The 13,440-nt window shown below is 45.5% G+C and overlaps 1 protein-coding gene across 7 annotated transcripts in view; it reads right to left on the reverse strand.

Annotated features, from left to right (window-relative positions):
• The window catches only part of MYO7B (myosin VIIB), a 58,094-nt gene that overhangs the window by 18,232 nt on the left and 26,422 nt on the right, over positions 1-13,440 (reverse strand). For all 7 annotated transcript variants that reach the window (XM_054074127.1, XM_054074131.1, XM_054074128.1 and 4 more), the window contains 16 exons: positions 13,214-13,312; positions 12,630-12,724; positions 11,058-11,142; positions 9,819-10,037; positions 9,076-9,183; positions 8,126-8,302; positions 7,172-7,381; positions 6,109-6,276; positions 5,751-5,831; positions 5,173-5,300; positions 3,577-3,703; positions 3,080-3,199; positions 2,082-2,255; positions 1,264-1,491; positions 681-848; positions 12-129 (listed from right to left, as the gene is read on the reverse strand). In XM_054074127.1, the coding sequence (XP_053930102.1) occupies positions 12-129; positions 681-848; positions 1,264-1,491; positions 2,082-2,255; positions 3,080-3,199; positions 3,577-3,703; positions 5,173-5,300; positions 5,751-5,831; positions 6,109-6,276; positions 7,172-7,381; positions 8,126-8,302; positions 9,076-9,183; positions 9,819-10,037; positions 11,058-11,142; positions 12,630-12,724; positions 13,214-13,312 (2,305 nt within the window). The remainder of the gene's footprint in view (positions 1-11; positions 130-680; positions 849-1,263; positions 1,492-2,081; positions 2,256-3,079; positions 3,200-3,576; positions 3,704-5,172; positions 5,301-5,750; positions 5,832-6,108; positions 6,277-7,171; positions 7,382-8,125; positions 8,303-9,075; positions 9,184-9,818; positions 10,038-11,057; positions 11,143-12,629; positions 12,725-13,213; positions 13,313-13,440) is intronic.

The following is a 13,440-nucleotide window of genomic DNA, read 5'->3' on the forward strand; positions in this document are numbered from 1 at the left end:
CCAGGCATTACCTGAAAACTTAGTGACTTCAAAGAATCGGGAAAAAAGCAAAGGCCACTGAAAGCGAGCAAAATCTACAAGCTGCTCCTTCACAGTCTGATGAGAGAGACGGTCCTGCGTGTACGGGGCCTGCAATATAAAAAGATAGCCAAGGTTTTCTTAGTAAAATCTGGTTTGCGTGATCTGCAAACAATAAAGAGCAGGCCTCTGCCATCACTGGTGTCAAGGGTCCTTGGAGAAAGTCAAATCAGAAACAGCCTCCAGGCACCCAAGCCACATGCAGCTGAGGCTGCCTGCAGGCATGAAAATTCCAGTCCTCTCTCAAACCACCACTGACTGATCTTTTCAGAGTCTAACACCCTTTGCGTGCCATAGAAATGGTAACCCATCTGGATCATTCCATCCCATGCTCATCCTGACTCCGTTGCCAGATGCAACCTTAAAAGATACTCTATTCAGAGATTTAAACGTACTTTTTTTGTTCTGTTCCTCTGCTGAGCCATATATGAAAAAGTGAGTGGAAAGGTTCTTTGCTCTTCTAGTCTTAATTAATTATTTGGGATATCCAAACAAATATTTTTCCTTCTTCCCTCAACAGACTATTCATAAAAGGAAAGGTGAAAGAAGCAGCAGTTGTTGCTTGATAGTGTTTACCACGAAGTGCCAGACAAACCTCTTACCTTAGCATGTGCGTAGGTTATAAGGCTCACCCACTTCTCCAGGGGCTTGGACTTCAGCTGTTTCACTGGGATACAGTCGTGAAGCACCTTCTGCACAAGCTCGTTGTGGATGGAATCTCCAAACTGGATGTAACAATATTTTGCACCTATCTCCACCAAATCCTCCTCCTGAAACAATCCATTAAAAGAGGCATAGAAAGATGTTATGAAGTCCAGCTAATCTCATTCAACCTTGAAGCCAGTTTAGGAATGGGGGTTTTTCCATTGTTGTCTGGAGAAATCTTGACAGCATAATGAGAGATGAACTTTGCACAATCACAGCATCAAAGACATTATTAGCAAAGACATTTTGAAAGGACCTAAACTGTCCCCTTGGTCACGCCTCCAGCTGCCACATGCACTGGTGGTTGCAGAAGAAAATGTATGGTGTGACAGTTGGTGCAATCACATGGACAGGAACTGTATGTTAAGAAGGGAAGGGTTGTTCACAGCCACGGGAAACCTCATTCATTTTCCTGATTCTTAATTGTGAGAAATGTTAATGTAGTTTTATCTCCTCAGGAGGATGCATAAGGAGACCCACCTTCTCACAACGGTACTCTCCAAAGCGGATGCCACGAATGACTTGGTGGTAAATAAGATCAGTGCTGATCGGATCCTCCTGGCAATTGTGCCAGGGGGTGAAGATTTCCTTGCGGAAGTAAAGACGCCAGGGTGCATTGCGTTCATGTGTGCCCCGCTCCTTTGCCAGCTGTTCACACTGAGAGATGGCATCCAGGACGTGATCTCGTCCCCCACCCAGTGACCAGACCTAGAACAAAGGGACACTGCAGTTACTGACATGCCTGCTTTGGATCTGGACACGTGTAGACAATGAACTCAAAGCTCCTCATCTCCTGATGGCAAGAAAACCTCTGAAAAGGTAAGCAGATGGATGTGCAAGTCGTAATTTAGTAAATGGGTGTGCTCTAACGTGCAGGGATGATATCAGGAAAAATAAGTTGGAAGTTAAGTCAAAGGAGCTCTGGTTTGAAATCTTCTCTTTGTCTCCTCGTACTTTGTTTGTCCTCTGTATACCCCCTTAAGTGCATGTGCAAATGGTGCTGTAATCCAAAGAAAAACGCCACCTTCAAATTAATTTCTTTGCTGCTGATGCCTGACTGAGAACCAAGATGTCATCCTGCTGTGTGTGTCTGTTTTACAGAATAGGCAGAATAGGATTATCAGGTCCTGAGATTCAGCTGGGATTCAGAACAGAGGTGATTTGAGCCCAGGACTGAGACAGGGGTACTTCTGGAAGTCAGAGGGAGTCCTCAGGGAGGCTGGATGGACAGCAGCAAATAGCAGCAATGCCTCAGAAAGAAAAAAGAGCTTTAATTCTAATTTTTTTCTACACTTTACCTTATCAAACACAGCAATGTAGAGCGAAAAACCAAAAACATCCTTCAGTTTAGTTTTATCTGCTATGAACTGGCAGATCTCTTTGGCAATGGAAGCAGAGTCTGCAGGGACAGTGATGCTTTGACCATTCATCAGGGTGACGTTAAACATAATGGGTTTCTTCTGCTTTGTTGCCTGTAAGTCAGAGTTAGATGGGAGAAACAAATTATGGGCAAGCCTTACTTTTCTGTGAAGAATGAAGAAGGCATTTAGGCTGAAGAGTTCCACACACTGCACATCCTAGTCAGCAACTTTCAAGTACATCTCCAACACCCACACAGTTTCTTCAATGACGAGTCTTAAATATAAATTACATCCCTGGAGCAGCACCAGAATCAAGTTCCCTCTACTCCACAGCTAATTATCACATAACAGTGTGGCCCGATAGGCTTTCTGAGAGCCCTGTTTGGCCTGATGACTTTTGGGTACTGCCTTACAGGCATCAGTGGAGACACAGCAAGCGCTTTGAGGTGCATGTTAGGGTCACTCAGATTTAGGAAGGAATTGTACTGAGGTCTTCAATTAAGGGATTAGGTGTTCACATGCGTGAGACTTGTAATTACTGGGCTGACATTTAAAGGAAGGAGGAGAGTGATGTAGCCCTATCGCACATGCTTCCTCTCCATTTTCAAAGCATAAGCACTGCTTAGTTTCTCCCACAAACAGTGGTAAGTGCATCCCTCAGGAGGTGGTTCTGGCCTGTGGCTTCTGAGTGGATACAGGTATCTCCCTGTGTTACAGACCTTAAATTACATCCTCCACTGGCTTTAGGTTAATAGAATAGCCACAAGAGGTGTATCTAAGAAGCTGTGCAGACCGAAGCAGCTGGTCTTCAATCCCCTTGTGCAATTGCTTTCCAATATTGGACTCGGGAAGATCTCTTAGCACAGGTTTTATTAAATGCAGCTCAGCATAAAATGTCATAGATCAATATAATTAAGCCAAAATGGACTTGGTACCTGAAGTTCCAGCCAGCTTGGGGGTTCAGTCCGTGCTCCGTTGACATAGGTACGTCTCAGGCGTTCAGCACAATACGGCGCATAGCCTGCAGGCCCGTGGTGGATGAAATTCAACAGGTACTATAGACACAGGGCATAAGAAAGAGTTAGGAGACACCAGTCCTTGTAAAATACTAGGAATCTTCTGCAGCTGCTAGACTAGATTAGAGCCATCAGTTCACCAGAAACTGTTAAAGGTTGGGGTGGGGCCTTGGGCAGCCTGATCCAGTGGGAGGTGTCCCTGCCCATGGCAGGAGGTTGGAACTGGATGGGCTCTGAGGTCCCTTCCAACCCAAACTATCCTACAATTCTATGAGAGAGCTTCTGCTGAAATCATGGCATGAGCTGCTACGGCAGCCAAACAATTTATGTGACTATTTGTATCAAAACATCAGAATACACGAGAAACCAGATCAGCCAAGGCATTGAAGCTGCTGTAGGAAGCGTTAGTAACGTACCTTCACAAATGTGTCTGAGGGAGGAAAGCAACCAAGGCAAAGTGACAGAAGGATCCAGCCTCGAGCATAGCTGCTCCTGTTGCTGTTTTCAGTGAGCTGTTTGCAAATCTGGCAATAAATCTCATCCCTGTAATAAAACACGTAAAAGCAACAGATAGCGATTCACTGTCTGAACTGCCAGCTTGGCATGACTGCAGCATGATGAGGTAGGTCTGAGCTAGGTTTAACCACGCTGGCGAGGAAATGAGCCCTGGGAAAGAACTGCCATCAGCTTTGGCAGGGAAAGGCTCGAGGTGGTTTTGGTGCCCTTTGCATCCCTTGTTACTCAAGCAATTCAAGTGCATTTCCCGTGCTGCCATACCTCTGGTGACAAGGAGGGTGGCTGTGCAGGGTTAACAGTTGCTGGGTCAGCCAGCTGTGAAATGGTGCTGCTGTTCCCTCACCTGTCAGAGCTCTAAGCTCTCCACGGTACATAGCTTGTGTCTCATGGCTCTTGTCTATCTGCTCATATGTGGATTTGGGGATAAGGTAAAGGGGATACCCTGCTTGGTTTTATATTTTTAGGAAATTTGGAGTGAGTCTTCCGGCAGGAATGGAGGAATTCGGGCAGAGGAAGCTTCTGGAAAGGGAAGTTGCCTGCAGCAAGGACAAATGGAAACAGATAAAAAAGCTGCATACAAAACCACCTGCTATTTAAAAATAATCTTAAGTTTTCTGGACTCTTGGAAGATACAGTTGGCAGGTCTGATGTAGGAGGACACAATATAGATGAGGTCTTTGCTCCCAGATAGTGCATATGATGAAACACAGGCTGAGGGAGTAGACGCTTAGCTTGTGACCATTATGGTACATTGATTGAAGGCAATTTTTGCCTGCTGAGGATCTGCTTCTTGGAGCATCTTACCGGAACAAAGCAAATATGTTGAGAGGAACGCAGCCCACGACTTGTTACAGAAAAGTGCTGCATGAACTAAAATGGAGCAAAAAATTGATGGGGTTTAGGTCACAACCAACCAGCTTCTGTCTTATCCTCACATCTTGCTTGGCCTAAGGTCCTGCCTCCCATCATTTGTGAGCAGAATTTCTTCTAGCGGCCGGTATAGTCAGCAAGCCAGACCTTCAGCCACCTCTGATTTGGGGATGTTGCTTGAGGGTTCAACAACAGCATACTGGGAAACTGAGGTTATGAACACTTCTCATACACTTAGTGCACATAATCTCCATATTTCTTACTCTTCCAAGTGTTTCTACTCCCTCATACTAGGCCTGTGTTCCACCTTCAGGTGTTATTGGGTTACAGCCCTGAGCTCTACCTCACTGTGTACTCAGAAAGCCATATGTGGTGCAGTTCACCTTAACTGCAAGGTGAAGACATCAGAAAAGGCAGTAAAGGAGTCATTCTCTACCCTTTAGAGGTCAACCTCCTCCAAAAAGGAGCGTGTCCTACAGTCTCAGCTCTACATGACTAGCTTGGGCCTTCAGTCAGGAATCCCCAGAGGTAAACGTGAGACACTTCCAGCATTTGGATGGAAGGGATGCTGGATTTTCTTGATGTAATGGGTGCGTGGCCCTAGAAAAGAAGTACAAATGTCCTACCTGATGGCAGGGCGCAGAATTGCGTTGCCGATAATGAAGTGCACTTTTTCTAGGTTGGACATAGGTCTCTCAGAGATCGAGCTGTCCTCCTGGAAAGCCTCTTCCCCACCTCTCAGCTGATCTGTCACCTGAAAGAAACCAAGAAGAACCTCAGAGTGTTCCGGAAAACTTTCCTCTTACCAGACAGCTCCCCCAGAAATGAGAGATATTCCTTCTTCATCCTTCTGGCTAAAACTCTTTCTGCTCAGTGCAGGAGCAGTTAAGGACAGGCACTCTGCCCAAGCTAACTTGTGAAATGCAGTGTAACAGAACTATTCTTAGTGGCTAGGAGAACTTTTTTGTGCTCTCCTGTGCAGCCATAGTACACGGTTCTCAGTCTGCTCAAAGCTTTGGGCAAGCTGTTCTGTAATACCAACAGTTCTCACTAACCAATTGTTCCCTGTGTTCAGGGGTCACTCTTCTTCAGGAAAGGATGAAGCGAATGTCCCAGTTCCCAGCTGGGAGGCTGCTGCCACACAACATCTGTCAGAAGGTGAAGACAGGGGACTTTGGGGAAGCAATTTATTTCTACCTCTTACCTTCCCGGTCAACTTGGATGACCGTTTCAGCTTCAGGGAAGAGATCCCCTTGGAAATCTTGTTATACTTTCTATTTTCTCTCTACAACAGACATTACCATTATAAAAAATTAGTTTACTGCACAGCAAGGATGATTCATTAAGGAAGGAAAGATGCTCAAACGGAGATATATTTTTCATCTCCTCCTGCCAGAAGGAGATGCAGTGTCCTTCTAGGACTGACAGGAGCCCTTTTGCACTTCTGGCACTTGAAGAACAGTAGTATGAAAGGGTTCCTTTGGTTTTTTTTCACTCTTGGAGGGCTAGCACAGAAATGCAGGAAAGCAAATGAAGGTACAACCATAGCCTGCTCCTCTCACCATATTTGGGCTGTCGTTCCTGAACTGGACCTGGTTTTTCCTGCCAAGTGTGTCATATATCTGTGTCATTACAGAGTTGCTCTTGATGGTGGCATTCTTGGCAAACATTGCTGGCTCTGGCAGGTCCCCCATGAACCTCAGGATGATAACCCACACGACTAGAGAAGCCTGTAGTGGCAGAAATCACAGTCAGACATTGCCAAGAGAACCCATGGCCTCATGCTGTTTCTTCCTGCTTACATGAGAACGTTTTCTTCTTTTACCCAGTACAAGCAGTTAAAATTTCCCTCCTCCTCCTGCCATTTACATCAGGAATTTACTTTCATCTCAAACACGACAAGCAACATCTCAAACATCTCAAGCAACGTTCATAACACTCTTGTGCTAAAGAAAGAGAGTGCAGCTCTAGTAGGAATATCAGATTTGCTCTGTGGGTGCTGAGCCCCCAGTCGCTGCATTGGCACCTTGCAGCCGTGCTGTGGCTGGAGAGAGGCCAAGAGATCTTGGCTGACCTGCACTCTGCCTTTAAGCCACTGGGACAGACAATTAGTGGAGCAAGCTCTTCCAGGAGCTCTCAAGCCAAGTAATAATGAAGTTTTTGGATCCTCCATTCTGCAGTGCAGCTTAGCATCAAGGAAAAATCCCCTCCTCAGTCCCACTATGGCTCAACAGAAACACTGGAGGCCTGGACTTCCTCCGTCTGTCCTGACTCACAGACCAGCAGCCCTTAGATAAGCAGAGAGACAAGTGAGCTCTGACGCTTCTCTCCAGTCTGTTTTTGCCCCCAAAGGGTATCTGGAGAAGTCAAAACGAGCCTCTCTTTAGAGGAGTAAAGGTGACCAGAGATCTTGTGTAGTTATCTCTGGGAAGTGCCTGCCTGCAAAGGGCCAAAAAAGATGCTGATGGGAACTACTACTTTTGTGCAAGTGCTTACGACTGTCTGCTATGCTCTAAAGCCTCTGGTTCCCAGGGCGGTGCCAGAGGTGGCAGGGCCCAAGGAGAAGGGGAGCTGTAGAAGCCAGGGCTGTGGAGGGAGCTGGTTCAACAACAAAGAGCAAGGTACCAGGACGTTGTCCTTGTCATCATGGTAGAGCAGTGGGTGCCGCAGCTGTTTCCGGATGTGGGTATGTGTAGACGAGCCCTGGAAATACGTAGCTGCAAACTTTGGGAAAGTGAACTCTTCTAGGCCATCTGCTTCCTCTTCTAGCTCCACACTCATGGGAACCATGTCCAGGTCCACCTCATCCAGCTTGTTAGGCTTTGTTTCCAAGTCCTGTGCAGAACATGAGGAAGAAGAATATTTTCTTTCCCTGTACTCTGAAATCCTTATTTTATGTTAATTTCTTTTTCTTTTTTCCCTCTTTTTTTTGTTATTCTCGGTCCTAGGTCCTCTGTAATTTTGCTTTCCACCTGACCCCAATGCCATTTGCAGCTGCTACCAAAAGATCATTTGGACTCAGAACTTTTCCTTCTGAGATGCATCCATTCTATATGGCTTTCCTCTCTTGGAAATCAGCAAGAACATTGCTGTTGAAAACTGCAGGTGCTTTTACATCCTGCACTAAAAGCCCATTTTACTCTGCCTACCTCTCCCTACCCCATTTCATCCTCCACAGCTGTCAGGACCAGTATACCTCAATATTTTTAAGAACGTGGGGTAATTTCGGTCATGAATTTACAGCTTGGGTCAGCCAGAAAATCACTGAGAGCACTGTCAGCAGATCATGTGGTTGGTGCCAAAATGCAGACAATGGTACTACTTGGTGAGGGTTTTCTGGGCCAAAGAATCAGATGTGCAGCAGCTTTTGAAGACACAGTCCCCAAACTGCGTGTCACCAAAACTATCTGAGAGCTGACCTCCAAAAGCAGTTCCTGACGAGACTGTCTAGATGACTAATTTGCGTGACATTTTTTACTGCAGAGAAGCTCAAACAGAATTGACCACTGATAGAATTTCAAGGTCATTGGACTCACACAGGGGATGAACATGACCCATTACCGGTCTGCAGCTCTGTACCTCAAACCCCAGAGGAGCCTGTCCTTCTTGGCCTCCAATCATAGCAGGTAAAAACCCAAAAATTTTGTCCACCATTTCTTGGTCACTGATAACGTCGTCATTTGTTGGATTATTGGCAAGAGCATTCCTCCTTTGGCTCGCTTCTGCTTCCTCTCTCTCCAGAGTAGCCAGGTGTTCCTTTAAACACAGAAGTTGGTTAGGCATGATGGGAATATCACTCTGCTAGAATGAATGGGTGTGAGGATTAAACACTATTACCCTGGTGTTATGACAGCAAGGTCCACCTCTGCTAGTGCAGAGGTGAAATGTGAAGTCAAATGTTGCTTGTGCTAAGCAGTCACAAAGGCCTAGCACGCCAGCAGGAGGGCCTTGCTCTTCCAGCTGTCCTTGTAGACTATTGGCCTATTACGAATGATGTGCAATTTACCAAGAACTACATCACCAAGAGATAATACAGGAAAAACACAGAATTCCTAACAGCAGAACCCCCCACATTAGTTAAAATTTCAACATGTATTGTGTCAGGAGCTTTATTTAATAGAGTCATAGAATGGGTTGGGTTGGAAGGCACAATGAAGATCATCCAGTCCAATCCCCTTGCAGTAAGCAGGGACATCTTCAACTTGATCAAGTTGCTCACAGACTCATCCAACCTGACCTTGAATGCTTCCAGGGACAGGGCAGCGACCACCTCTCTGGGCAACCTGGGCCAGTGATAGCATTGCGCATGTTTGGCTAAAGCGCACTTTAAGCTCATACTGCAAACAGAAACGTCCTTGTGTTGGCCTTGGCTCATTTCTAAATCATTGTTACAAACAGGTTTACAACTATGTCTGTGTTCTACTAAATTATAGCTTAGGTCTTTAAGCAAGTCCGCAGGTGTGAGCTGGGCAAGCCATCTTGTTGGCCAAGGAAGATGGCAGTCAGCATTGTTCCACCAACATACCTACCTTTTCTAACCTCATAGCTTCTTCCCTTGCTTTCACTGGTCCAAGGACTTGGAGGAGGCGTTTCTCTTCTTCCAAGCGGATGTTCCTGGCTTCCAGCTTGCACTGGTTCTGTGGACAACAGGGCCATTCTACGACTGTTTGCACAGCTACAGCGATGGCTCCCTTCTGCCATTAACAAGCTGTCCATGCCTGGACTTCATCCTAACAGGGAGTCAGTTCTAGATTTGACATTTTTGGGAACACACCACAGGCAGAGATCTGCAAACCATCTTTGTTGGACTTGATGATCTAAGAGGTCTTTTCCAACCTAGTAATTCTATGATGATTCTATGAAAGGCCTTCCATACGCTACGGACAGCCCAGGTGACATGTGCAGGTTTTCCCCTGGCAGCGCATGCCAAGACACACTGCGTGAGGATTCCCTCTGGAATATCAGGCCTTACTGTAGGAACTGATCTTCCCTTGCAGCAGTGACTGATACACAAAAGTATCTTATATTTTCTCCTCCCTTCTGTCATAAACCTTTCAGCTCTGCCAATGAAGTTTGGATCCGTGCTAATGAACACAGAAAGCAAATGGAAACAAGATCAGTCTGCTTAAAACTCTGTTTTCATACTTGACAAGAGCTCAAAATAAAGTATCCTGCAATAAATATCCACATCCAGTGCCAACACTTCCTGGTCATTAAATCTGTGTCAGAACCTCATAGAAACAATGTGTTTCCAAAGTATCTGTGAGCTTACCTCCCTCTTCATCCTCTGGTAGGTTCGGCGAGCAAACATGCCCCTTGCGTATGCCTGTATAACACAGACAGCTTTCTTCTGCTCTTCTATCTTTTGACGCATTAGATAACCACGGCACATGGCTTGAAGCCTGATGATGTGAGCCCGGGTTGCTTCGTACTGTTTAGCAAGCTGTCGGCTGCGGTAGAGGGCCTGCAGGCGCCCGAAACCCAGCATGAGCTGGAGGAGATGGGGGAAAAACAAGTGATTATGGGTCAGAGCCATTGAGAATGGGAGTAATTTGGGATGAGTAGATGACAGAATTCATCAGCTAGATAAAGACACTGGAAGGGGCTAATGTGATACTGCCCTTTATGCTTTAGTTTCTGCCAGTTATAGGCTTTTAAAACTGGATATATAGAGAGTTCTTTTGGGGAGCTGTTCTAGGGACTGGCTCCAGGAAGGGACAGTGGTAGCCTGGGATTATGGCAAGGGAAGGAGGAGAGCAGAAATAAGACCAAGAGAATGGGAGAAAATCTCCTTGGAGAGATGGGTGTGATGATGCCGAGAGAGGGCAGGTGGGGCAGAGTGCAGGACAACAGCCTGGCTCTTCAGACAGGAATTGCATCGCTGGTGCAGAATAGAAAATGTTTCTGACTGAAATTGGCCGTTCCTCCTCCTGCCCCTCATGAATGGGATGTAAGGGATATATTAATAATAATCCCTGATACACAAATCCACGGTATGTGAGTGTCCCCAAGATGGTGTAGCTTTCCCCACACAGAAAACCCACCATCTAGAGAAGATCAGTCAAAATATTTAATAATGTGAGACTGAGATAATGATTTTTCTGGTATTTTTTTTCAGATTCCTAGTTTTCCTGTAGAAGTTGTGGAAGACACTTTGCTCATGGCATAGTGGTGATGGACAAATGCTAGCCTTGGACTCCTGACTAGAAGTGTGGGATCACACACATGTTAGGTCGCTGGAGCTAGGCTTGCCAGAGGTTAGTTGGGTTATTATTTCACCAGAACGCAGAAATGTCACAGGTTCAGCAAGCCCTGAGAAGTCCCACAGCCCTCCTAGGACTTTACCCCCTGCTGTCTTGTCTCTCCTCCCTTTAGTTGTGAAAATCTTCAGTCTTAATACTCCACTGAGTCTGGCAGGGCATAATATATAAAAACATACACACAAATACATATGTGTGTGTATGTATGTATTAAAAAAATGAATATTTATATATATACCCCTGCATCTTACCATTCTGAAATCCTTCCGGCAGCAGTAGCCGCGCCAGGCTGACTGAATAGCTACAGCAGACTTCCTCTGCTTCAGAAACTGCTTCCTAAGCAAACAGACAGATGAGGTGACAAACAACAGGTTATTTCTGCTGCTTCTTATGATAATAGGAAAGAATAAGGTCATGGGGTATTTTTCCCATTTATGGGGTCTCAGCTTTGTCTGCTGTCTTGGCACACTAGAGCCAGGAAAGCTATCATTAAACTAACCACCTGAATTATTAGTAGACATCTTGCCAGGGCAAGTTAGAAGCTCAGCGAGGGCTTTTCTTCCCGCTTCTAGAAAGTGTCACAGCAGAAAGATTGGTCTGGTCAGATATTTTGGTACCACGTGATCCAAAATTTTCAGCACTTAAACATTTTGCCTGGTTCCATGTTCTGAAGGAAAAGCCAAAATAGGCTGTTTTGCCTGACCTTTTCTGCAAGTGAAGCAGCACCATAAATCAGTTGAGCTCATGAAGTGTTTTCCTGCTTGCTTTGCTATCCATTTGCTAGCAGAGAGGGTGAGACAGAAGTATTACTAATGCTCCTCGACACATTCAAGCTGATTTTGCCCTTAATGCTGCAAAATTACTCAGAGCAACTGCAGACCAAAGTCATTGCTGTGGCAGGAGAGCTCCGTAAGAACGGAAAAGCCCTTGTACCAAACCTGGGAAAGTGAACTTCCCCATCTGATGACCACTTACTCCCCAGCGTCCTAACTGCTGGGAGCCCATCAGAGAAAGATGAACTCCCCACGGGAAAAGCTGTCACATTGTGGCTGTCAGAAGTGGCACGTAGCTCTTATGCTTTAAAAATGAAAGCAAGGTGAGGCTTTTAGAGAGATGATGCTCTGTTAGCATCTGAAAAAAAGGGGGAAGGTTTTGGGCCTTCATCATGTTTTATCGTTCTTGCTTTTCTACTGTCAAGTATATTTCTAAACCGAACCAGAATTCAGTTCTAGATCATGGTTCTCGTTGGAGGATATAAGACTAGTTAGTGCCAATCATGATGTAAAGCATTTAATGGGGACAACGCTTACTTGGCAGTGACTAAATTTCACTTCTGAAGATATCTCAAACTAAATCAGACAAAATGCAAGAATTGTGCATCTCTGGCAAAGAGAAGGGCTAGTTAGTTTCTATCTGGTTCTCTTCTGTCTTGTATCAAAGAAGCATTCTATGAAAGAGTGTCCTTGCAGCTCTGAGAAGGACACAGATTCCTTATGGATTTCCTGCTTTCTGGATACCTACTCTTTACTAGAAATATTAAGAAGTGTGAATCCTTCTTCCAGCCCTTCCCCTTCATAAAATCTGCATGTGCCACAGCCCTACGTTTTGAAACGTAGCACGAGAAAAAAGAAACTGATTCATAACAAATCTTGTGCAAAATCTGCATAGATGCACTGTCATGTGATGAGGACTGAGCTCAGGGCTAGTGGAAGGTATGGATTATTCCATTTCATACTCAAAAATGCTTCACAGAGTGTGTTAAACCTCACCACAAAGATTCCTGCTTCAAACCAAAGCGGATTCCCTTCTGTAAGATCACTGACCTGTCCTTCAATCCTCTCATCACCTTCTGGATAAGAAGAACCTTATCTGTGAGTATACTTTGGCGTCGCAGCTCCAGTACTGTGTCGTGATGATCCTGTTAACAGAAAGCATGGATATTCCAGCTGAGCAGACACCCCCACACTTCTGAAAACTGGATACGTAGTCTGAAAGAGTCCCCGAATCACCACCTGACCACACCATGTCTGGCTGTAGCCACAAACAAGAAAGGAATCTGCCTGCACTAAGACGTTTTACCTGGGAGAATGCTCCAGGCAAGGAAGTCCTCTGCAACCCTGTGCTGGTATGCAGTTCTTTTTTATGCTCACGTCCAGAGTGCTCAAGGCACCCTGTTGTTTATAGCTGCAACACTGGAGTGCAGGAACAGGATCAGCCTCTCCTGCACCAAGCCATGTCATTAAATTACTTGGCCTTCAGGTACAAAGATCCAGCCTCAGATGCAAGAGAGAGTTTAGAAGAGAACCCAGTCCTTCTGGGTCACCACTCTTGCACAAGCGGGTCAAGCACTACTGTGAAGTAAGCATTTTTTCAGGAGAAGGGACAACAAATTGCCCTTTCTACTTACTTTAAGGAAAATCTTGGTCTTTCCAGCTTGCCAGCTTTCATCCTTGCCCAGCACTGCTTCAGAGATGCTGATACAGCTCTGCCGAGCATCGTTCTTCAGCTGATGTGCAAAAGCATCGTCAGGTTAGGGCTTGGTTGGACACACAGAGCACTATGTAAGGTTCTATTGCCCTGTGTTTCAAAGGGCGAAGAATAGAAACAGATGAGGTCTTATAGACCTCTGGGCTG

The sequence above is a fragment of the Cuculus canorus genome, chromosome 9, assembly GCF_017976375.1.
Source record: "Cuculus canorus isolate bCucCan1 chromosome 9, bCucCan1.pri, whole genome shotgun sequence".
Classification (NCBI taxonomy): Eukaryota; Metazoa; Chordata; class Aves; order Cuculiformes; family Cuculidae; genus Cuculus; species Cuculus canorus.